Source organism: Rhea pennata, chromosome 27, assembly GCF_028389875.1.
Source record: "Rhea pennata isolate bPtePen1 chromosome 27, bPtePen1.pri, whole genome shotgun sequence".
In the NCBI taxonomy this organism is placed as follows: Eukaryota; Metazoa; Chordata; class Aves; order Rheiformes; family Rheidae; genus Rhea; species Rhea pennata.
In genome coordinates, this window is record NC_084689.1 from 802577 (window position 1) to 829208 (window position 26632).

Sequence of the window (26632 nt, forward strand, 5' to 3'; positions counted from 1 at the left end):
CTAAAGATCAAAACACTTCTTTGAGACACAAGGGAGGAGGATAAAACTAGTGTTATTCCCCATTAATGGACACTGTCATACTAGACACCTAGGGAGCACTCATGTCAGACTGCACTGTGACAGCTCTAGACAGACACCACCCTTCTGAGGTACTAACTTCATCAGATTAGTTTCATACTGGAAAAAAAAAAAACTCTAATAAAAGTCTTATTCACCGCTTCTCAGTTTCAGAGCACAAAGGGTGACACTGCTGTCTTGGGTTATCTGTGGGAATCTCCAGAAAGTCCCAAGCAGTAATGCTGAGTGCACAGGCTTACAGAGAAACAGAGAAAAGCACCTATACAAAGCTTTATTCATTGTGGGAACGTATCTGGCACTATCTGCTATTACATGGCTGTTAATATCTGAGCAAAAGAACTGGCTGGCTGTAAATGTTAGATTCAGAGATGGCACTTTACTGTTTTCCTTTTTCCTGAACTAGAAGAGCTCTTATATATGTGGTGTAATAGCAAAAGTCTTGCAATAGTTGCCTTGGAATGGGACAAAGCAAAAGTATAACTGCCTATGATCGCCCTGCTCTCTTGGGTCAAAGCGTGAATGTGGCACAAAAATCATTTCTTGTTCTAGATGTTATTTAAGGTCATTTATACATAGTTTGTCTCAGAGCTCTCTTGCTCTTACATTATAGAGCCAACACTTAGAGATGCATCACCTTCTCATAAAGAGTCTCCAAAATCTGCTCTTGCCAAGCTGGCTAAGATCAATTTCCGTGATGCAGCAGGGAAAGGAAGCTGATCGACCACTTAGATACTAGAAAATACGTAAGTTGAAGAAATAATTAAGCCCCTTTCCCGTTAAACCCATCAACCAAGCTACACCAGCCCTGCAAGCTGAGACTTATGGAGAGGACCCTTCTCCCTCTCCCCATTGCAGCCTCTTAAATGGCTTCCACAGGTTGATGAGATCACATTTCTGTCTCATTCCTCCTGCAATTAATTCTGCAGGAGGCAAGGATCAATGTTATTATAATTCATTTACTTATCTGGTTTTATCCAGTTGTCAGAGTCTGGTCAACAACAGGATTCTGTCCCAGCAATAGCTCCTGGTGACCAACCACCAAAGCCTCTCTGTTAGCAAGCACACAAGCAAAGCCACCTTGCAACAGCCTCCCCAGAGCAGTCAGATCTGCCATGGGGGTGAAGCACACTAGACCAGTGAAGTAATTTCAGTAGCTTTGCCAAAGGAGTTGAACTTGGGCTATCACACCAGTGGCTCACCTCATATGGCTCAAATTCCTCAAGTATGCAAATCCAAACCTGCAGAAATCAGAGCCCCAAGGTGGTTGAAAACCTCTTTTCAAGCTTGCTGAGAAAATAAAAGCACGACTAAAGAAAATTAACACACCTCTCTCTATAACTAACCAAGAAGAGGAAAAATACATTAATTTGCTCTGCTGCTATAAATGCATTTCACACAGTGTTTCTAAATGGATGTTCTCTGCTTTGTAATCATGCTTGTAATCAGCAAGTTGATCCAATGTTCGTGACATCGCATCCACTACAAAGCAAGAAGCTGAGGCCTCTCCAAATGAATCATGCAGGAAGAAGAAACACATTATGAAGGAATAAGCTTCTGTTTATACATGTCTTGACATTCAGCAGTTACTGAAAATGAAAAGAAACATTCAAAAGTACACAGTAGCTTCATGAGGCCTGCACTGAAGTATTTTTCAGTGTGTCAAAGTATCATGCTGGCACAAAATACACACATACTGTCCCAGTGTATCCTCGTGTCCCCCTTGCACTGTTTTCAGAAAACTGGGATTATATTGGAGGACCTACTTATAATTCACAGTGAAACATCTAGAAATGTCAATCTTTACCGGAACATAGAAGAGAGGAAAAAAAACTTAGGTCCATTTCACACAAACTTACATAAAGTCCCCATGCTTATCTATCAAACTAAATCATAAACCTGGAGTAGATAGATGTGACATTCATCTTAGCTAGTTCCCACACTCAGAGGAAGCTTGGCTCTCCCAGTAAACTGGCTTCTTTGTGACCAGGAAAACAAAACAAAACAAAACAAGCTTTTAATGAAACAAGTTTGACTTTTAGATAATGTAAACAAACATTTTCAAAAGAGCCCATGATCCTGGGCAGTTCAGATGAGACCTTAAAAGTCCAACTTGCCAGCAACTGCTGAGCCCCTCCAGCCCACCTGTAAATCAGGCCTCACTAGAAGACCATAAACATACAAAAAAAATCACTCCACAATTTCTAAAATAAGCTCTTTGAAGGACTGTCTAATTTAAAATTAGATTAAATTTCTATTTTGGGGTAGAGGGATAGTGTAGTGGTTATTACATCTGCTTTACATGCTGAAGGTCCTAGGTTCAAGCCCCAGTGGAACCAGTATCAGGAAATCTTTGGGAGGTTGCACTAGATGATCTCCAGAGGTCCCTTCCAACCTTGCTGATTCTGTGAAAAAGCTATTCTGATTGTGGCTTGAAGTATGCACCTGCCCCAAAGGACTGCCAGAATTCTGCACCTTCTCACCTTTCCTCTCTGATGAGGGAGTCATGCTCAGAATACAAGTTTTGGAAGTAACAGGGTCCTCCATTAACTCAGTCTGCACTGCTTTACCTTGGTTCCTTCCAGCAGGATTTTGAAGCACAGAGGACCTCTGTCTGCCCATAGGAGGAAGCGGGACTGCTCAGCACCTGTATGATTCCCAGATAGTTGGAACAGTAACTTACTGACATAAGAGGGATAAGACTATGGAGTTCACTCAGCTTGGCTGTTGGCTTGAAAGGTCAAAGCAGGATAACCTTCTGCAGTTTTGCTCACTGTGCATCTGCAGATACTGGAAAGATGAAACTAATGCAAAGAACACACTGCCAGACACCTCAATTAACTCCTGAAAAGGATGTAGTTAGCCCTTCCTTTATTCCAAGTCAACTCTCACACAATACGCTGCTTCACAGTCTTTTTGGACAACCTTATAGATGCTGTCAGAAGCAAGTGTAATATTTCAAAAACTTTACGGAATGAGTTCCTTCCAACCCAGTGAGATCCCCGAGATGAGACTCTGTTGGTCAGTAGAAACACCAAACGAACCAGGGTGACTATTCTTCCCACATCTCACCAACTCCACAAAAAATGATCTATCTTGAATCTCCATTTGTTAGGCACAGAGCAGATGGAATTCATAGCATTCAAGAATCCACTCCTTTAATTAGTGAGAAAGCACATACAGTATACACAAGTGAACAGAGTTCTGGGAGTCAAATGATGCAACCGACCCAAGCATTTTCAGATTCACACTTACCTGCACAGTCTTGTAAATGGGATTCTCCCATGCACTTTCAGTGTCTATGTTAAACAATTTTAAAACACAGAAGCAATGAATTTAACACAAATAAGCTCCTACTAAAGCAACTGAAAGCTTCTGAATTACTGTTGTCAGAGAGTCTATCCCAATTACACACAATTCCTATCATACACTAGAAAATGTAAGGCAACAGTCGGTCTCTTCCTTTTCCCACTGTAGCACAATCCTAAAGAAAACAAAGACCATCACCATAAAGCACCAATTTTCCCCGAAGACATCAGTAGCTATGTACTTACCTGAGGAAAATCACCATTTTTTGGTAAGAAATCAGTGGGGTCCACAGATGCATAGTTTGTATCCAAGAAATGTGGTCTACTGATGGAATTCATATAAAAATCGTGAGGAGAATTAAAATATTGCCTGTAAGGAAATGGGAAAAGCAGTTATTTCCTGTCAGTCCTGAGAACTTCTTAGGTTGCTTCAGACTCCATCATCAGTGGTGAACCAGCTATTATGGGATGACACATACACGAGACTGATTTTAAAAAGCTGTGTTTATCCAGAAGAGATACCTACAGGGCAAAATAATAAATCCACAAATTACATTCTACCTCACAGACTCACGAGTGTAAGAGCCTGGAAAGCTGTACCACAATCATCAGATTAAGAGTTAAATTCTCAACGATTTGTGTAAATTGGGAAAGGTTTCTCAGATAAAAAGGGTCTGAAGGACTAAATAATGTTTCAGTCCTGACAGCAAAGCAAAATTAAACCTCCGACATGTTCCAGTGCCAAGGGTTTGACAGGTGTGATAGAAGCTGACAATCACGCTATAAATAAGCACAAGCATTAAGCTTCACAAAAATATCACACCTGGACCCTAGCTCAAGTCAGGGAACTGAAGAAGCCCCACAAACTAGCACAGATAAGCCTGCACACCAGGAAAGGGAAAGACACACCTCCCTTCTTACACCCCAACAAGGGATTTCACCATTCAGATCATATGTGATTCTTAGCTTAAAAAGAAATAAAAAATAGAAGAGAGAGGGACATGCAGAATTATTAGACATAATTACTGCCCAGACATGGCTTTGTAGGGATGCATTATGGATGTAACTGATTATTAGCCGGTTAAAAAACAAGATTGCTGACAAACTAACAAGTGGGAAAAAAAAGCAAAGATCTTCTGATTACTCTCTCCTGGGCAAGGCACATGCCAGCCCTTCCTCCTGTCTCCCTCCCCCAGAACTAGCTGCCTCTGAACAGAAAGTAGGTAAGAATTGCAAAACAAGATGATTCCCTCTCCCTCTCAAGAGTAGCCTCTGGCCTGTATTACATGACCGTCTTCTGGTTTTGCTATTACACACGCAAGCCCTTTCCCTCTCCTGCAGGAGCAAGGAATGTGCTTCGTAATCTTTCCCGTAAGGGCTGTGCACTCAGACTGCTTGGGCAATCGCCACTCAACACGTTTTCATGTTGGAACCATTAAAACATTTTACCCTATCTGATTGGTTTCCTCTTGTGGCAAATTACTCGTTTTTTGTAATGCCAGAGTTGCAGAACCCACAGCAAATAAACTTTAACAAGTCACTGGAGAAGGCAAGGGGGAACAACATTTCAGAAAAAAAAAAATACTGTCCAGGAGCAGAGCTAGGGAAGGACTGTACCACCAAAGTATTATTAAGCGTACATGGCCTAACATTTACATATATATTTATCTACAAACATACAGTTATCTCCCTCTGCTAAATACATTTTTACTTGTCTTTTGCATCACTAAAGATAACAATCTGGAAAAAGTACCAGCTCCTCCCTCCTATTCTTTTTTTTTCCTTTCTATATGCCGCCACTGTTTTACTTACTGTAGAGATATATTGAAACAGCTACTTATCTGGGTGCAAATGCAAAGAGAGGTGGATTTAGCACACCTTGCATCTCAGAGCTCTGCCTAGAACAGGCCCTTGGCTCCTCCTAATCTACTGGGCCAAATTAAAAGCTATGAACAAATTCTGGAAATTAATGGAGTTACACATAGGAAAAGCTTGTTTAAAGTGCTTTAAAGTTGAAACTGGTATTGTCTCACCCTCTCCCCTGCATGAACACTGGAGTTTGTCCAGCCCCAACATGAGCTAACCAGAAGAGAAAACTATTTGTATCCAAATGGTAAGCATAACCTATTTCACCAGATTCCTGAGGTCAGACAAGAGTCAGAGGAGGCAACACGAAGGAGACCAGTGTAGCCCCAATTCTGCATGGCCTAACTTGCTGTAGAACAGCTAGCTTCAGCATGTTATTCTGAATTCCTTAATCTTGACTTTCAAATCAGTAAATGTCAGATGCACTTTCTTCTTGCAGAATCTTGAAATAAGGGCAAATAGCAATTCAGTGCACTGCTTTGTGATCCTCTTAGGAAAGCCACTAAGTATGCAGTGCTTAGGAAAGTTCCTTCAGTACTTTTGGTACTACTTTTCATTCAGTAAGAACTTAAGAATATTCACTCTTGTTTGAAGAGCTGGCCCAGAGAGGTTGTGGAGCCTCCTTCCCTGGAGATATTCAAGGCCCGCCTGGACGCAACCCTGTCTAACATGCTCTAGGTGACTCTGCTGAGCAGGGAGGTTGAACTAGATGATCTCCAGAGGTCCCTTCCAACCTTACTGATTCTATGATTCTATAAAGCCACTGACAGGTTAGCTTTAATTATACCACAGAAAACAGTATAACTGGAAGAGGTAAGTATGTGAACCTTGCTGTACTGCCAAAGCAAAAGTGTGAAAATAACCTCACAGCAAGATTGCCCTGTACATGCTTGCTCACCTTTTCTGTTCTTAGTTACTGATATGCTGCTCCACAGAAGTTACCCTTGGTCAACAGCTTCCACTCCGAGGCTGACTAAAAGTCATTGTTTTAGAAAGACTGCCCCTTTGCACACTTAATTTAAAATCTGACATTAAGATGCAGCATTAGAAAAGGACCCAAGTGTCCTGGCTAGCAGAAGAGAACACCTGCAATCATCAACTCCAACATTGTAAGTCCATGTTCTATCATGGCAATACTCAGCTTGCCCATGGACAGCCACATTCTGGCTAACTCGACCCATCCCAGAGCCAAAATCCCTCTGATTAAACTCAGAAGCTAGCCAGGGTTATAGACATTTGGGGTCCATCCAACAATAGCTGTATGAAAGTGTTAATGAGTCCCTCTCAGGCCACTGATTCACATCAACCATTGACATTGGCTCTTGAAGCAATCAAGGCCCTGTATTGATTACTAACCTCATAATAATTAATTAATAATAATAAATAAATAATATGTGCTTACCATTTAGTCTAGTGAAACTGATCTCTAACTGTAGTGCTGAGAGTTTAATGAGTTAACGCTAGAGAGTTTGGAGCCATCTTATTTTACCTCTTTTGACACAGCCAGCACTAATCATCTTCCTGAATAAAAAAGGACCACTTAATACAAATGACTAAACATTTAGCTGTAAATTCTTAGATGAATTATTCTGCACTAAGAAAGTAAAGTTAAGTTTGGAGATGTGCTGTGTTCTTCAGGCAGAAGAGGCGGCATTCAACCTGACACAGGAATTGGCAACCAGCCCCTTGGAAGAGGCATGTTTCATTACAACACAGGCAGCTTCTACATCTCTCTTTTTGTGTGTGTGTGTGAGTGTGTGTGTGTGTGTGAAAAAGCTAAACATTCCCAAAGAAATCAAACAGTCAAAATAGGATGGAATGTTGGTCTCCCACTTTTATTTAAACTCTGTTTCACAAAAGAGGAAAAGAGAACCTGGCTAAAGAGCTAAGTTCAGAGAAACTGGCCTTTGATTATGTGAAAGAAGAGGTTACACCTGCTGACCTGGGTACACATGTCCTTCAACAGGTCCTGGTTAAGAAAATAAGCTTCCACTCCCTGTCCCCCACACAAAACAAACCAATAAAGCTAGAGAGACATTTCCCTCTAAGAAAGCATGAAAGGAAGTGCACAAAGTTGTGCACAGACCAAGCACTAGATGTCCTACTGCAGAGATGTAACCTATACTTAATGAAGGAATAAAGCAGAGAGCCCATAAAAACTCTTTCATCTCCCAGTTCTGAGACATTATGAGCTTGGTGGGGAGCATCTTTGCGTTATATCAAGTTCAGACAATTGCTTTAAAGAACAAGACTTTTTTTGCTGCCACGCACTCTAAACATAGAAGCAGTAGAACAGTTTGGTGCAAGGCAAATCCGAGCTGACATCTGATTCATGCAAACAATTTAATGACAGTCCAGCCTGTGGGTCCCAAGACCAGCCTTATTTCACTCAACCCAGAAGAGGTGGAGTTTTCTGGAGGGGAGGCTGAGGGGGGTTAGAATTTGATCATTTCATTCAGTTCTCCCGAAGCTCACATTTTGAACAGCACAGCCCACAGGAAAATGCTGGGAACAAGCGCTTACTGCAATCTAAATTTCATACGTGAGCCAATGCACTGCATATCCTTCCCAGGAGATGGGTATCCATTCTTTCACAGCTTAAGCCTGCTATAGCAGCACTTGTTTAAACAACCACAATACAGCGTCTGCCTCACACGCTTTGCCTCAACTGCTCATAAATGCATCCATTGTACCTGAAGCCCTTCTGGGGTCATGCTGTAATTTTGCTGGAGATCTCTTCTGTATATTTTGTCCAGGCTTTATGTTTTGATCTTATAGCCTCTAGAATCATAGAATCAGTAAGGTTGGAAGCGACCTCTGGAGATCATCTAGTCCAACCTCCCTGCTCAGCAGGGTCACCTAGAGCATCTATCTAGAGGTGCTAGCCAGGTCACAGGCTACCTTGCATTCACGTAGGTAGTACTCTTCCTCCTCATCATTAGACCAATTCATGTTTTTCAAAACCTACTTTATTATTATAGCAAGTAATACCCCACAGGCAGGGGGAAAGTGGGAAAGTCAGGAGAATGGCAGGAAAAGGGAGGGTTTGGTGTTTTGTAAACTGGGGAAGAAAGCTTTGCTCCAAGTTTTGAGAAAAACTTCTTGTAAACGTGTGTGCACACTTCAAATAGCACAACTGGACTGACACAGACTCCTCTGAAGCAAGGAATATATTGACCCTACTGCTGTAAAAGCAGCCCAGCTACTTAGGGGTAATAGCCTCAGAAATTAACTGTCCTCCAACTCTTCCCTGCAGGGGATGTGAACTTCATTTGTTCTTTTGGTAAGTTTTAATATATTGTTCACTTTTTCAGATAAAGAAAATCTGAAACAAAGACAAAAGCTTTAGTATCTTTTAAATATATTCTCTAGCATGGAAATACAGAAAAGAAACAGGAAAAACCTGCTTCATGACAAACCATGTTGCTATGAGAATAAACCATGTTCAAACATAGTCACTCGCAAATGAGGTTTCTTCTGCAAGGATTCTGAAGAGAAGTTTGGACTAACTCTATTTCTATCTGCATTTCCTGATTTTGTAATGCAGTCTATAATTACAACTCCTTTTAAAAATTACACTTTTCATCAACTTTTTTTGTCCCTTTCAGGACTACTGCTGTAATGTCCTAATCCTAAACCTCATCTAAAAAGATCCAGCTGCAATTTTAAAATACAAAAGGACAGATGTGTTCTTTTTCGTGAAACAAAATTTCACCTGAAAGGTAGTTTTCAGAATTATCGGGATAGGAAAAACACGAAGCTAAAGCTGCAGCCTTGGCCAATTCATTCTCTAGCAAATAAACACTACAATGAGCCTCACTCCCAAAAGTAACTATACCAAAGTCAACAAGTTCACATTTTCGTTAAAGACAGGCATGTCTTTGCAGGATCAAAGCTATAATGTTTCCAGCAGAGTTGATATGAGCAGCAAAGACAAGCACTAAATGGGAAGAAAATGAGGGGCCAAACAAGAACAAGTGATCAAGGAAAAAAGAAAACACCAACACAATAGATAAACACAATCTAATCTTGTGGTTCAATATAGCAAAACAGAAATTCTGTTATAGCTCTCTTGAGTATTCACAAAGTGTAATTTACAGGAATCATGCTCAAAATGTACACCCTCTTCCAATCACAGACAGACTAGCTAAGAGCAAAGAGACTGAACTTATCTGATAATGCCTCTCAAATTCTCACTTTGGGGAGCAACTAAAGAGGCAGAACTCCATTCAACAGCAGTGTGACAGGTTCTTGATGTTCTTACACTAGGAATCTGTTCTATTCACCCTATCATTTCTGGCAAGCTTACTTTCCAGACTGGGCTGGACCAGGGACAAGAAAGCAAGTAGAACTAATACTGTGATGAAAGGAGTCTCGTCTATCTGAACAGAAGAGCTGATTCTTACTGCTGATGGCTCAGCTGGAACTTAGATACTCATCAGAACAGATATCTCTGCTTTTCCATTAAGATGCTAAAATCTTCTCAGGAAGGTTAAGCTAAATCCTTAAGCACCTAGAACAGTTATTAGCTCACAATATCAAATTCTATTTCTCTTATTTTTCTTCCTTCCATCTCTGCCCTAAATAAAAACACATCCTGTATATCTGTGCCACTCTGTATTTACAAAGAGACCAAAGCAGCAGTAACTAGTCTTCAACTCTTCTTCCCAACAACCAGCATTTTCCAGCCCCAGCATCAGGGTTCCAATCCAAGTCACTCTGTGGTGGCACTTTCTAGTACCCCAAATGCTTCCTGTCATGTCCAGCGTCCTTCCTTCCTGCTCAGGATGAAGGTTCATCATAAAGAGGAAGAAAGAAGAACAATATTTATTGTTACAAAAAGAGCCCTCAAAAGTGCCTGAATTATGGTACATAATTTTCTAGATGAGTTTCTGGACTCAAAACAGAACACACACGGCTTATGTTTCTCCCCACCAGACAGTGCCACCATTACTATCCAAAAGGTTACTGAAACTCATTGCAACTCTGTGCTTTACAGCACCAAGTTACACTGTACACTAGACAGCTTTACTTAGAAGGAAGTCACAATTTCTCACATGAGCTCACACTCATAACCCCACACCTTGTGGGGTAAGCTTATCAGTGAAGATCATCAGTTATAACCAGAGGAAAAAAGTCATAACTCTTGATAGACTCTGGTTCATGCACTTAGGGGCTGTGTATATTTTTCAACAGAGACATGAGATGGTAGTAGCTAGTCAGCTTTCAACCATCTATACAGCAATAGCTTACAGCTATTGCTGTATGCTATGTAATAGCATAAGTCTGCCACCTGGTACCAATAATTCCTTCTTCTCTGTGCTATCTGTATCAGACTAGAGACTGTATGACACATTTGTTCAGCTACACTGTGCTAATGGGCTGTTCTGTGAACTCCATTAGTATAACAAATCTATGTTGAAAGAAGGTTGTTCCTCCCTTGCAGCAGCCTCCAGGTTTACCAGAAATCAAGCTTTTCAATTTTTTATTTTAAAACAAAAGCTGCTTGCTGCTTTTTCCAAGATATAGTAGTTTATGAAATGGTACAAGATCAGTGTGATGCAATTAGTTCCCCATCAGTTAGTGAAATAAACAAGGAAAGCAGTAAAGAAACAGTTGAATCATGGGCCGTACAAGAGCACAGGGGTACTGCATAAAGGAGAACAGCACTCACTGGTTTTCATTTGAGAAAGATGAAGTTGGGAAAGAGGCAGGGTAACAGTTACTCCACGAATCAGCAACCAGCATGGAATTCTGAAAGCAGAAACCAAAAAAGTTACAACAGCAGAAGACTAGCACAATTACCCACAGCAGCAAACACGAGGTCCTGAGGTCCAAGCTTTACGACCTCTCCCCTTTCAGTGCCTGCCACAAGCAGAAGTGATTTTTAATCTCTCATAGCAGGAGATACCTAGTCCCACATTCTTGTGTGGGGCTTTTAGTTCTACTTTACTGTTACTGTCTCCAGAAAGGCAACAGGATAATTCCTCTCTCTTAGTCCTTTAATTCTCAGTCTTTGTGGAAAGTGAGTACCAATCTTATTAGTTTGAAAGTAACTTGCACAGCTAAATGCCCGAAAATCTTCTTTTTTGTCTTCCAATCCCCTCTAAACTGTGGCCAGCATTAACCGCAAAATTTTAGCTCAGCATTTACCACTACAGTCAGGGGAAGAATATAATACCTTATTTCTCAGTTAAAAATAAGTCCTTCATTTGTCCTTTTTCCCTGTGTCTAAAATGAGATACTTGCATTGAAATAAACATGCACTTGGTGAAAGAATCCACTAGGGTTTTTTAACCTTTTTATTCCTATTTGTGGCAAAACTCAAAACGAGAGCTATGAACAGAAACGGGGAAGTGCCTCATAGGCTATTTGAGGGTAGAATTTTGCTTTTTGTCCTGTTCAGAACAAATTCATCAGGGATCAAGCCTTATTTTAGCGCCGTATCAGGACAAACAATCCCATCTCAGCTCTGCAACTCTCAAAAAAGACACAGCTGGTACTATCAACCAATTCAACATGTCTCAAAGAGGCAAGCTGGGATAGAAGCAAAGTTTGCAATTCTGTGTAATCTCTCCAGCTCTTTCCCTTGAAGCCTGCAGTCTGCCAGCTTTTAAAGTGGTATCATTTTAATCACAACTTTGTTTTTCACCTCCCACTTCAAAGGTAACATAGACTGTGACAGCCCTCAACCCTCCAGCATTACCAATCAATTCTTCACGCGCCTGGACAGCTGCCTAGAAAGGCTGGTAAATAGCTCCTGTAAACATTCACAAGGACTCCCAGCATCTGACAGGCTGGACTGCTTTGCTCAGACCCCTCCTGGTTACATTCTCAAGCCAGTCTCTCCCTACACTTCCCCAAAAACCTGCCAGAGCCTTCACCTCCATGGCTGGTACGGCGAGCTGGGACTGGAAGTTTGGGATGCTGTATAGAGTATTGCCTGACTGCTGGTGCTCATGCTGTGGATAGTTCTTCCCTCCGTCCATGGCAGGATGTGCTGAGGGCATCAGCCTGTGTCCTGCTGCATACAGTCCTGAGGGCTGGTGAAACAGTCTATGGAGTGGTGGAAGGTTCTTTATCTGTGCTCTTCACCCTGCACCATGTCCTAGGATAGAAAAGAAATGCACATTTAAATTTTATGAAGGAGGAGAAAACACATCTAAGAACAAATCTAGCTAAGAAAGCAGTGAATAGATGTCAGACTATGAAATGCCTGCTGCATCCTTTGGCTGTATAACGAATGAATCACCGCACGAGGTCAGAGCACCTCACCACTCTGATCTTGCTGTACTTTGACGTCTCCCTAATTTTATGGAGGCTGTTCACCATACACTGATAATTTTCCCCACTGCTACACAAATGAAGATCAAACTGTGTAGCATACTCTTAGCATTAACACTGTTCACCTAATAAATATAAAAACTTATCAACTAGCTTTCATTTTCCCTGTTGCTAGCAAGATGGGCTTTCAGAATCATTCTCATTTCTGGATTTTTGCCAGTTCACTCTTCAGAAAAGCCTAAAACAAGAGCATTGTTTTGACAAGGATTAAGCTCACAATAAGGCACTGCCTTCAATGCCACATTTCTGCTAAGCCTTCCAAAGTAACCTCTGACATGCTTAATTAGGGCTCGTAAACTGCCCTCACTGGAGAGGCCATGGGGAGTAACAATTTGGACACAAGCAGCACCAAGGGCAAGTCTGGAAGCACAAGCTCATGCCCTGAAGTGCTAAACTGCATCTTTATATGGGAAGTTGACAGAAAGAGTGGTGCAAGAGGCACAGCACCAGCAAGTCCTATGCCTGGCATGGAAAAAAAATGGTAGAGAAGTACAAGAAGAAGAGGGGCTCAGGGACTCGGAGAAAAATACAAGACTGATTTCTCACTAATCTCGATAGTGGTATTTAGATAACCAGAACAAACAGATGTTCTGTCTAGATGACTGGTCACAACTTCCTAAACCAATACACAGATGTTTTATCAACTCAGGATTTGAACATCAAAAAGAAAAAGACTAATGATGCTTTAAAACCAGGACAGTTTCACAGAAGATAATTATTTCAGTAAGTGACTAGTTTTAAAAGAAAACTTAAATGCCAGAAGGAACATTTAAAATCACTTATAAGGCGTGGAAGCCTGGCATATACTCATTCCCCAAAGCCCTGCTTAATGAAGAAATAGCTAGTTCGAACAACAAATGGTTGAGGAAAAGACTGTTTGGGGGATTACAAAGACCTCTGGATCCATGAACCATGCAGACTTCCTGGCCAGCAAAATCTCTGCATCTTCCAAGGGCCCTGTTAGCATTTCTCTTAATTTCTAGAGTCCCCATGAACACGCTGCTCCACACAGAGTCCAGCCACAGAGATTCTGAGACACACTTATGTCCCCCCTTGCATAGGCCATTAGACTAAAGAGAACAGAAAGGAGGCACTAGGGAGACAGTTGTTGTGGTTGATGGGTTATTATTATTATTATTATTAACTGGCCTCCAAACTGACAATGAGAGATTTCCTCTGAATACTGAACTGTTACTCAATGAACAGAACTCAGCATGGATTCACCAAGGAGAAATCCTGCTTTATCAATCTGATAGCCTTCTATGATGGAATGACTGGGTAGATGAGGGGAAAGCAGTGGATGTTGTGTACCTTGACACTGTCTCCCATAGCATCCTCTTAGATAAGCTCAGGAAGTGTGGGTTAGACGAGTGGACAGTGAGGCGGATTGAGAGCTGGCTGAAAGGCAGAGCTCATAGGGTTATCATCGGTGGCACGGAGTCTAGTTGGAGACCTGTGGCTAGTGGCGTCCCCCAGGGCTCAGTACTGGGTCCTATCCTGTTCAACTTATTCATCAATGACCTGGATGAGGGGATGGAGTGCCTCCTCAGCAAGTTTGCTGATACCAAGCTGGGAGGAGTGGGTGACACACCAGAGAGCTGCGCTGCCCTTCAGAGAGACCTGGACAGGCTGGAGGGCTGAGCAGAAAGGAACCTCCCGAGGTTCAACAAGGGCATGTGCAGAGTCCTGCACCTAGGGAGAAGTAACCCTAGGCACCAGTACAGGCTCGGGGCTGACCTTCTGGAGAGCAGCTCTGCAGAGAAAGACCTGGGAGTGCTGGTGGATGACAAGCTGACTATGAACCAGCAATGTGCCCTTGTGGCCAAGAAGGCCAATGGTGTCCTGGGCTGCATTAGGAAGAGTGTTGCCAGCAGGACGAGGGAGGTGACCCTGCTGCTCTACTCAGCCCTGGTGAGACCATATCTCACGTACTGCGTCCAGTTCTGGGCTCCCCACTACAAGAGAGACATGGAGCTACTGGAGAGAGTCCAGCATAGGGCTATGAAGATGATCAGAGGGCTGGAGCACCTGCCCTATGAGGAATGGCTGCGAGAGCTGGGCCTCTTTAGCCTGGAGAAGAGAAGACTGAGGGAGAATCTTATCAATGTCTATAAGTCCTTGAAGGGAGTGTGTCAAAGGGATGGGGACAAACTCTTTTCAGTTGTCGCATGTGACAGGACAAGAGGCAATGGGCACAAACTGAAGCACCAGAAGGTCCGCCTGAACATGAGGAGGAATTTCTTCACTGTGAGAGTGACAGAGCACTGGAACAGGTTGCCCAGAGAGGTTGTGGAATCTCCTTCTCTTGAGATATTCAAAGCCCACCTGGATACAACCCTGTCTAACATGCTCTAGGTGACCCTGCTGAGCAGGGAGGTTGGACTAGATGATCTACAGAGGTCCCTTCCAACCTAACCGATTCTATGAGAATAGCTGCAAGAACCTGCAACTTGCCTTCATGTGGGTACTTGAGGAAAACAGCAAAGCAGATCAGAAACTTCTACTCTTGTTAGTCTTATCCATGGTAGAGGCAAGAAATACTGACCACATCTCAGCTTCATTAATGGATTTAATCATTGAAGTTTTATTGTTCTGCTTGTCATCTGCTCAGTTCCAAGGATGCAAATACTGTGACTCACTCCAAGGGAAACTAATTCTTAATGGCTGAACAGAATCAATTTCTAGCACCTGTAGAGTAACTAGAAAGGTGCTTTAAAGCTTTTTTGCTAAATCCTCCATAACCCCAAAGGACATCAAGTTTCAACTGGATTTAATTTGGAGAAATGATGGTAAAACCAATCTGTACAAATGTTAAGAGTAAGATACTTCCATAATTTCCTTTGAATTCCATCCTATTTTTTCTGGTCTCTCTTCTCTCCTCCATGACTATTAGCCATCAGAAGCCTGTAGCATGATAACCAAAGAAATTAAACTAGCTAATGTATTTTCAATGAGTAAGATACTGAAGCAGAAAACTTAAGTAGACCAAAATGAAGATGCAATTTAAAATAGGCCAGCTTTGATCACTTAGCAGCTACTATTGGCTACAAGTAGTATTTTTGAAAAGTCATTTCTGAGTCAGAATCGCTTTAAAAATAAGCGACCTTTCAGCTGACAAAATTATTTCTGCATTTGTAATGGAAAGTGAAATTAAAGTGACTATTTCATTCGCTGTGTGGTAGCAGCCATGTCAGGACAGCTCTCCGAACAGAGCCTGCATGTGAACAGATGCAGAACCTGCAAGAGGAATAAATGATGTTCCTCTCAAGTCCAGAGGTGAAGATTGACACTGGTAATTTGGTAAAAAATTACAAGGCAAACCCCTTGTACTCAGGAGACTTTATGGGGAAAGAGCAGAGACTGACAATCCAGCTATCTCTGCTCCTCCAACAAACTGGGTTGAAGCAGGCTAACAGATTTACAGTGTGGGCACACAAATGCCTTCACAAGACAAAGGCTTCTGAACAGAATTAAGTCATTTGCTAGAGGCTAAGCACTTTGTGGTTTAAAAAAAAAAGTATTCCTTCTTTCATTTTAGATAAAGGGCCAGTCATAGTGGAACACACATGGTTTATGTAACCTTACAAATGCTGGCTGGGTAAAAGCTGTGGCTCAGCAGGGTGGGGTGCAGAGCAAGCACAGCTTCCACCATGAGAGGCCGACCAGATCTCCTCCAGCAGCACGGGTCTGAGCAGCCTGCAATGGAGCTCCCTCATCTGATCTTTGTCTCTTCCCACAGCCTGACAAATTATCAAAAATTTACTCCTGGATTCCAATTTAAACAAATAAATAAATAAATGGACCCCTTCCCCTCACACAACAGCTAACTGATGAAGATGTCCTTAGGTTTAAGCATTCTCCTTAGGAAAGCCCAATGAAACAACACTTCCAAAACAAAGTTTATACAACAGCAGAAGTAACACTAGGCTATCTGAAAAGATTACTAAACTATAAGAATTCAGACCATTTTTATTAACTGCTGACAGAATAAATACTCTTTACAAAGGTCCAGAATCACCTAGATCCTTTACATGGGCTTCATTTCACTGCAGATTTACTGCAGTCTCTTTCTTTTACAAGCAGAATGTGTTTCTTTTTATTACACCATAAAATCCACACTCAGCCTTTATAGTCTATAAGCCCAAGAGCACAAATAGCTAAAAACATTTAGCTGGTAACCAACATCCTAATTAATAATGTTTTATTGGCCTAAGGCCTCTTAATTTATTAGCCAAACACTAGCCCCAGGATTCCCAAAATGTATTTGTATTTTTGAAGCTTCATAAGATGCTTAACCATGGCCTTCCTTGAGAAAATCAGTACACCACCCACAGCTGTAGAAGCAATAGCATTGCTAGTAGGTGTCCTGGTCCCAGTCACACATGAATTAAGCACTGACATTAAAGTCCCCTCATTTAAGCACAAATACATTATGTTAAAGCTACGGAATACAAAGGATAGCAGATGAATTTCCTTAGGCAGCCCAACACTGATGTCCCAGCTATCAAGTGACTCTGTGCATAAAAGACTATGAACATGCTAATATTTAACAGGACTTCTTCCGCCAAAGCCACGATTTATTGCAACAGAAAAGGGATACATAAATGCATACTTTGACCTCAAGCCTATTGTGAAGAGACGTAGGAAAAAAGTTTCAGCAAGAAATGAAGTGATCTATGCTTCAGCCATGATTGTTACACAATCATCCCAGGAGATGCTTACTTCTCTGGGTTTTAGGGTTGCTTTCTTCTTTTCTTTAAGTTGATGTTCTCTGACGCCACTTGGTGGTCCATGAGAGATCCTATAAAATTTTCAATTACATGTAAGGAAGAAAGGAATAAAAGTAAGACAGAAGTTTAGCATGATTCCCCTTATCCCCAATGTAAAAAACAGAGATGAAATTGAAGGGTTGCTTAAAAAAAATGCCTGTGCCTCAATTCCCTCCCTCAATCAGAAAAATCCTGGCTCTTCTCTTCCCAGTAGTTTTGAGAAAAGGGTATAAGTTATAAATTAAATCTGTGCTGCAACATCCTAACCCCTAAAAGAAGCACTGTGGAGCTGAGGCCTACAATTCAAGTTTGTTTTCCATCTCCATCAACCTGCTCCAAGATCCTCAGCCTTCCAATCCAAGAGACATAGTGGCAATACAAAGCTGTAAAGATGACAGAGCAACAAAAAAAATGTAACATACAACACCATTATCAGGCTGTCTTTGAATAGTATCATAGAGCTGTAAGCGGCACGAATATTTTTTCTTTACAGATCACCTTTAAAAAAATGAACAGATGTAGTGAGGTATGCTGGCCTAAGGGTTAAAGTCATAGACTGTTTTAGAGATATCAATATCCTCTGGTGCCTTTAAAATACTGGGCCTGTTCTTTTCATCAGAGCTTGTTTTCCTGTCCCCCTCATCCCTCCCCCCCCCCCCCGCAGTTTCTAACAGCTTTTGATAGGAAATCAGAAGCAGTTATTCCCGTAACAGCTGCAGCAGATACACAGCCTTACTTATACTTCCAGAGTAACTTACGAAGGGTAAAATCAATATCAGAAATTCTGCCGGCCTGCTCTACATTATCCCCCGTCTTGGCAACGTCGGCTCTCACTGGCGAGTTTCTCCGCAGAGCAGAGCACGCTTCTCTGAAACAGGGCTAGTTCCTTAGGAAAACTCTTGCACAACAGCCCATAACTAATTAGCGGAATGAAGGAAAACTGCTTAAGTGTAAACTCCTCTGCTTGAGCAACAGTCAGATGGTAAAAGACAACACATTGAACTTACGTAACATAACTCCTCTGAAGAGCTCAGCAGCCTAGTTTTAGAGATGGACACACCAAAAGCTAGAGATCTTTTTGTTCAGAGACACCAAGAAAATTAGTAACATTATTAAGAATTAAACTTAGATGTCATGAACTGGACCTTGCGCTCTAACTTCTACGCCACAATGAAAGAGGATGAACCCCCGAACATTTTCCAGTCATCCCAAAACAGTGTGCTGCTAAAGAAACTCATTTTACCGCACAAACATCACAGAATAGCTAATAAAATCCATCCATTTAGGCTCCCTGACAGTTCTGATAAATGTAATCATACAACTACCACCTTCTATCAGCATTAACTTATGCAAAACAAGCCACTACAAGTGTCTGAATAATAAACATGCAGAAAAGAGCTGAAATACTAGCTTGCCTTGGTCTACTTGAGGTGTCTAGTTCATATTAAGACATCATCATCACAACATCAATAACACAGGAAAGTAAGAGGAATTAGGAATTCACTCTATATCCTGCACACTTTTAATCTGTTGCCTTAATGCCAGACTCTGCTGAAGATGCCGGTTTTCTGACCAGAACAGCACCAGCAACCTCACAGAAGAACATGCACTGGATGTCACCAAAACCTCAGCATTTGCCACTCTGCCAAAACTTCAGTACAGCAAAATAATCTTCATTTCTAAATGCAGGAAGACAGCAGTTACATCAGGTTCCTGGGATGATTAACACGGTGTTTTTAATAGCTCTCCCTAGAAGCTCACACTGATAAGAGAGTTGCTGGCTGGCTTATGCATTAAAATTCCAGGACAGGACTAATGCCAGTTTTGGAGATCCGGTGTGAATCCAAGAACTGCAGAGCAGCACCATCAGGAAAACACGAGAAGAGGAGATGGCCTTCAGTATCTGCTTCTGTTTTAGCATCCTCCAAGAAGCTCATCACAGAAAACCATGAAAAACAGCAAGTTCCCTGCAGGCCAAATAGCTCTCGTTTCCATATCCTGCTCTGTCTTTATAACAATAAAAGCTGATAAACAGAGGCCCACAGTTTGCAAATGAAATGTTACAGCAAGCATTTTCTTAAACATCTTTCCACCCTTTATCAAACATACTCCAACCAAGAGCAAATACTTCCCACCGCCAAGATAAGTCAGAGCTCTCAATTTAAGATTGTTTCTACTACAGAGTCACACAAGTGGCAAACCAGGATTATTTTTCTTTCTTTCTTTCCAAGAGTGGGACCCTATCATTGAATGGCTTGACTTGGGAGTACTGGAAACTCCAAGGCCAGTGATGAATAAACATTTAATTACTGATAGACTTTTGATCTTGATGGTGGAAAAAATTACTGCATTCTCCCTGTGCAGGCTAATACTTATTTTCTAAAGTTGGGCATTATTAGAAGTTATTTTCAAAGATTCAAACTGCACAGTTAAATTGTCTAGCAGGAATCACAGCTGGGCGGGGGGGCTCTTGTCCTCTCAGCCTCTGACAACCAGACTCTGTATCTTTTCTTATTACTCAGTCTTTAGGATTTCTACTTTGAGAAAACCTAAACAAGCAGAGTGCTACTATCAAACTCAAGAATCAAACTGACTCAGATTTTTCACAGAAGTAGAAAATCAAGAATGCAGAATCATGGAAAACAAGTGACCTCAATGACATAAGTCATATTACTACATCATACTGGAACAAACTACAGCAAGTGGCATGAACACATCCCTGCCAGTGCAGGGAATGATCACTAATACTAGGACATGCTAAACACTAATAAAGAATTACAAAAAGCTTCCCAAATGGATCGTGCCTCTACACATCTGCAAAACAGACAGACTAATTTTACTGTTGGGTAATCAGTCACATAAAATTGGTTGAAACACAGCAACTCCATGACAACTATTTAGGGAGCAATATGACTGCAAAGGAGTTTTCCAGAATCACCAAAAATGAGATTCCTGTACCCCACAGTCATGTTATAGAAGACCAGAGGCGTGGGGGGCGGGGGGAGGATAGGAGAACACTAGCTTTGCAGACCAGCAGTTACTACACTTGGTAGCTGTGACAGAACAGAAGGGGAACCCCAGCAACATGAGGATAAAGTTTCTAACTTCAAGAATAGTAACTTCCTTCTGCAAGCATCACTAAAAGAGTATATTGTTCTTTCAGATGCAGAGTGACAGTGCTCAAGCAACGATTACACAACCATGAAGAAAAAAAACACTAGATTTGCTCCTTTCTGGCTGGGCAGCCTATGTTTAATAATGAAATTGGTTTCCTACATAGCATGATAAAATCCTGTGAGCAATCTGATTAGGTCACGAGTCACTCTGAATAAGTTATATGAATAGTTTCAGTATTAACAGTCATTCACTTAAAGGTCTCCTACCAGTCTAGGCAGCTTTAGTCTGGAATTCCTATGGAATTTACCATGCCTAGAGGTTACTGAGCACAGATTTTGCTTTTTTAACAGCTTGAGCTTTTTAGATAGTAGCAGAAATTTGTGGGACCAGTTCTGTATCAGGCAATTTCTGATTTGAAAAGCAATAAACTGTTCTGCAATAATCAGATCAATAGAGCCACGGGTAACAGTGCAGTTCACGGGCAACAGTGCAGTTCACGGGCATCTGTTACCAAGAAAGGTGCAAACAACCATTTGTACATCCAGGGAATACAAGCACTTCCTCTCTGTTGCGTTTCAGTCCTTGTTATGTTTTTACATTGTCTCCATTAAAGGAAGATAGCTAGGAAACCACAGGTATGCAATAGTCAGAGCTTAATCTGTTGATCATAAATTACCATGATAATGACAAAAGGACCTCAGAAATTTGATCTAGTTCCTTGTCCTGCTTGCAGCTTAATCATGAGTATTCCCATCTGCCCACCCACCCAAACAACAGAGAGACAGACTGAAGCCCCGTCACCCCCTAACCCTGCTCCATCGATTCCTTCAACCGGCGCGTGTAGTTGCCAACAGCAGCCCACCTGTGGAGGTCTTTCAGACATGACAAACACACTACGAGATCGGCAATTAAACAGCACTCTTACAAGAATACAGTTTACATAAACTACCCAAAGAAACGGGAACTTAACACTATGGAACTCTTAAAAACAATTTTTCTGTCACAATAGCCAAGCTAACTTCAAGTTCCTCTTTAATGTTTCTTCTTGCCATATTTTTGGACAGTTTATATCAAACAATATTTTGTCTTGAGTAATGAGAAGAAAAGTTGGAATAAGAGCCCTGACTTACCAGCACTGGAAGTGATTCACTTCATGAAACAGGAAAATCAAGGAAGGTAAGTTAGGATCTCCCTATCTGATACATTCATAATCCCCTCACAAGGCAACTCAGACTTCATTACATACAGAAAGAAGACTGGAAGATAAAAGAAAAGGACTATAAAGTTCAACATGAACAGAAGCATCAGATCTTTTCCCTACAGATGATTTGGAATACAAATGGAAATATCACTTTTTTCATTCTATCTGCTATTTACAGCTTAGCTCTTTATTAGGCAAATCTGGTTCCTTACAGAGCAAAATTAAATACAGTACTACTTGTTTCTGTATCTGAAACACTCTTGGAAAAGGCATTTCAAATTGATTTACAGAAAAGACAGAAGTTAATGCAGAAATACTGTAGGGTGACTCACTATAGCTCTTTAGAATTCTTAAGGAAAAGATTGCTGAATTTATATTTGAAAGCTAAAGAATCTAGAGCTTGCTCCCTACCTGCTTAGACAATAAAGTTAGACTGATTGGTTGCATCTTAACGAAAAGGCAGAAAGGAAGAATCTGTCTCCAGCCTTGCAGATGAAAAAAACATGGAAAACAACGGAGCCTAATGCAGACAACTTCACCTAATAGAGTTACAGAAAAGAGAAAGAAAAACGTAATCTTAGGCAGATGAGGAAGCAATTCAGTCCAGTTACAAAAGCATAGGATAACATCAACCTAAAAGACACTTATTATCTGTGATGAAAATGGAATCACTTTAGGGCACACTAACCCAAGCACTTTAAGCCACCTTGATCTCTTGAATGCTCTCAGCAAGAAAGAATGCACTTTGGGTGCATTTGGTCTATACAAACTCAAAATTGTAAGCCTGTATTCACAGCACTATCAGGCCTGTGAGCAAGACTGAGAAAGAAATGGGGAAATCCTCCTTGCTACTTACCTGCACTGTGCAAGTCAATACAGAGCTGCAGTGTGACTGAAAACAACCTATTTGACAGATTAACTGCTGGAATTATGTGGTCTGTAAACAAAGGGAAGAAGAGTTGAGATCATTTCTGAGCTTCTTGCCAGACCTATGCAAGCAATACAGTGGTGAAGGTGAAAGACCAAACTTGCCTCCTGAAGACCGGCATTTAAAAGAATGAAAAGAAAGAGCTTTACCTTTTAAGCAGTGTTAGCCCCTTCTCATTTGAAGCTCAGACCATACAGGGGGGAAAAAAAAGAAAAAGAAAATCCCACAAAGGCAGCTTTGGGGAAGGAAAGGTACTGTTTACAAGAAAATCTCTTGCCACACAGATAGACTTAAAATCAGTCAGGTTAGGTTTAAATTAATGGTGTAACAGATAGTTATAAATACTGGGGGGAAAAAAATCGAAGATGGAAAACAACACACCCAGAAACAGTTTGCGAGAATTACAAGAACAAAGACATACGGAACAAGGAACCATAGTTGACAAAGGGCAAAATCCGAACTGTTGGAGGACACTGAAGAAATCACTCTAAGACATATACTATTCTCATTCAGTACAAAAAGCAACACTGTAGTTGGAACCTTCCAAAGGCTGACAGCCCACAGTCTGGGGCCAGGTATTTTTAGTATTTTTATCTATACTCTTAGACCTACATGAAGGTGACTGTGCAACGAGGCCCTGTCAAAAGTGTTCAAAAGGCCCATTCTGCCTTTCAGAAGGAAACAGTTTTCCACCCCTACCATAGGTAGTGCTAAATGTCAGCCTTGCGTAAGACCAGCAGATGTATTCTGGTTGCCCTTGAATCTCTAACAGCTCCAATGAATCATCCATTTCTTCCACTGAACTTCCTTCATTAGAAAACATAGTAACCCAGGTCACAGCCAGGTTCCTCCACAAGGTATGCTGTAATGCATTTGTAGGCCACAGGTTCAGCAGCTACCACACTCAAGAGGGGGAAGGAAGCAGACGTGCAGGGGTGGGAGGAAGAGCACAAAGCAGGGGTCACTGCTCAGTCTCCCTGAGCAACTGTGGACCTCAAGTTCTCTCAAGCTTCCACTAGGTCTTTTTAACTCCTTGAAGTTATGATGGCATACCCATGGGAGCAGGGGAAGAGTGCAACAGCTCTACTTAAACCATTCAAGTCTGACACAGAAATAGTGTAGAAGGGCTTACGCTAAGGCTGAGCGTGTCTGCAGTACATACAGACAGGTGAACTGCTCCGGCCAGTGGCTGCCACCCCCTTCACACAGTAACAGGCTCAGGCCCCAGGGCAAGCGCTGCTAGAAGGGACAAGGAGGTGCATCCCCCATGATGCATCCAACGTGGATGTTGGAAGGACCGACACTGGTATGGAGCGCCTTTGCTCCAACTATGGACTGTGCCGCACACATCTTACTGCTAACCCCTGGAATGCTCCTCAGCACTCTCTGGATGATTCAGTGAGAGTCATAACGGTCTTAATCCTTAAAAAAGTAACAGAAATGCAAGACTAAATAGTGGGAGGGAAAAAAGTTTAATTTGGAGTCTTGTTGCTGGCATCTGCCCCAACGTGCCAGTCCCCAAATTTCCTGAGATTAAGCAGTTAAACAGCACAGCAGCTTTAGTAACAACGTAAACAGAAGAAAAAGGTACATTAATCTATCCATTGGTATAAACTGTATTAAATCTTCTAGGGATACTTTTGTCTCAAGGCAGCACAGAAAGTTAACTGCTGGTGCTACTGTAATGCTGAGCTCATTTTTATTCTTTCAGCTCACAATAACTCCAGAACCTTATCTTTCCTGCTTCCCCAAAGTCCATTTCTCCACTAGCAGAACTATTAGATTCCTACTTCACAGTTCAGGGTTTCACGTTACTGTTCCACCATGAAGCTGCTGTGAAGCACACAGTCATTCTCTCCACTAACAGGCTGCTTGCAGTCTGACAGTCTGTCTTTAAATTAAAATATTCTGCTGTGAGTAACAAACAGGGACCCAAACAGACTTGAGGTAAAGCTTGCTCTGAGGCAAAGACAAATTCCATCTGTCATGGCTCTTTCACCTGGGAGAATTGGTATGACTATTTCTGGATAGAGCAAAAATGCCTCCCTATATGCTACACACAGTTTTGCCAAGAAACACTCAGCACCTTTTGTGGAAGCCTATCCAGCATCATACACACACAACGATGCACTGAACTTTCCAAAGTACATACAGGCAAGCTCTATATGGCAGAACTAAGGTTAAGGCAGTCTTGCAACTCAGGTAACTAATGCATGAAACAAGTTCTTTAAAGCAGCAGTCTGCTCAAGCAGCCCCTCACAGAACCGGCTCTGGCAAACAAGGCCTAGTCAGGGCACCTGGAGTGTCAGCACAGCTCCCCTGTCACACACCGGTCACAAAAGTGGTCTGGGGAGGGGGGAGCAAGAATATAACTAATGCTTACTGCTAACTAACACAGGAGCCACAGTACTCAGCACAGTGCTGCTTTAGCAGCAACAAAGGACACCTGGATGCAGCTGTAATACAAGCCCTATACAAATACTTACAAAGTCAACCTCAAAAACACACCTGTGAGGTAGGAATGCACTGTTCTACTAGGTAATTAAAGGGAGAGGAGTCAAAATAACTTAGCCAAGTAAGATCAGAAGCCAAGAAAACACGGGCCTCCAGATTGCCTCCACTTTGCCCCTAGCCCCAGTATCCACAGGGACTCAGTCATGAAACGCATTAGAGGAAACATCCTCCAGCCGAGCCAGTCCTGACACCACGCGCTGTGCTCCCATTCAGCGCACAGGCACATCCTGTTTCGCCATAGAGCCATTCAGAGTGGTAAAAATACTCCCAGACAGAGCTTGCTTCTTTATTGATGACAGGCACATAAACACCATTTCAAACCAAACAGCCTTCAGACTGGATCTATGTATACTTTCTCTGTAAAAGAGGTGTATATTGGCCTCTTTCATAGCCACACATTTACAGATATAGATCATGTTAAAGACTAAAGACTGAAAAGTTTTAAGTTTTAAGCTGGAAAAATTTGTTTGAAAAGAATATAAAACTCTTAATTAAGCCTAGCAGGCTTTCCTGAGAGCTCGACTCTCCACAGCGTTCAGTGACTGAAGTTTGCTCTTTATTACAGTGTCGCTGTTCCAAAAGCTTTAAGTGTGCATCAGCATTTTCATGATAAAACCTCCATTCTGGGGAATCTATAACTTAAACACTAAAAAGGCCTATTCAGTCAGGAAATATAATCCTCAAACATGTTACATGGCTGCTATATCATATGCAAGTTTTTTTTTTCCTCTTGTCCATGTATACCTTAGTGTTTAAAAAAATCTGGGATGGAAATGGCTGTAACTTTCCCATAAGTGACCTGTTTGGCAGATGCAGTCTGTCCCATGTCTGACGCATGATGAAACATGACTCTTGGTCCTGCTATTTCCTATTCCCAAGTCAGCATGGACTAGGGGAGGGATCCACTATACGAAGTGCTCAGCAAGCACAAAAGCAAAACGTCAACACTCAACAGCAAACTATCCAGACAGTTCAAGGAAGGAGCAAACGAGTTTCCGAGAGAAGTCTGTTCCTGTTGAAGGATGAGGACACAAGGCCTTGAAAAACATTAGGGATGGAAGAAACCTCTGCAGATAGCAAAGCACTGAGAACTTCTGGGGTGAAAAAAGGAGTGAGTTAATACGTAACAGGAAAAACTCCACACAAAGAAACAGCAAAATCTCTCCGAATCAAATTGTCAATGAAAGACAGCTATGATTTCTGCAAACTTTTTACTTTTTACTACTGTATGGGATGAACGACGTACCCTGTACTCAGGGCAAACATAATGGTACCTAATCTTCCATATTAAAAACGTATTGCCACCATCAGCTGTAGTTTAGTTCAGCAGCATCCGCACTGGCAGGCGAGCTCGACGTTTCAGCCAACAGCTAGATAATATGCAGAAGACAGCGGGACAGCCCAAGCACAGCGTAGAGCTTTCTGCCCGCTAACTGACACACAAAGCGGGGGAAAAAAAACTTTAAAAAAAAAAAAACTTTGGATCCCCGCGAGGAACTTGCCGGCCTCG

General features: G+C 41.8%; 1 protein-coding gene across 6 annotated transcripts in view; it reads right to left on the reverse strand.

Moving 5' to 3' along the window:
* SBNO2 (strawberry notch homolog 2) overlaps positions 1 to 26632 on the reverse strand; it is a 74537-nt gene that overhangs the window by 43209 nt on the left and 4696 nt on the right. For 4 of the 6 annotated variants that reach the window (XR_009960847.1, XM_062595975.1, XM_062595977.1 and 1 more), the window contains exons 2-5: positions 17316 to 17394; positions 12134 to 12357; positions 10924 to 11003; positions 3630 to 3753 (exon numbers count right to left, since the gene is read on the reverse strand). Coding sequence is in view for 4 of the 6 variants with exons in the window: in XM_062595975.1 (XP_062451959.1) it covers positions 3630 to 3753; positions 10924 to 11003; positions 12134 to 12259 (330 nt within the window). In the remaining 2 variants the exon portion in view is untranslated. Of the gene's footprint in view, positions 1 to 2558; positions 2585 to 3629; positions 3754 to 10923; positions 11004 to 12133; positions 12358 to 17315; positions 17395 to 26632 lie in introns of those variants that run through there. The other 2 variants (XM_062595976.1, XM_062595979.1) reach the window with 2 other exon arrangements.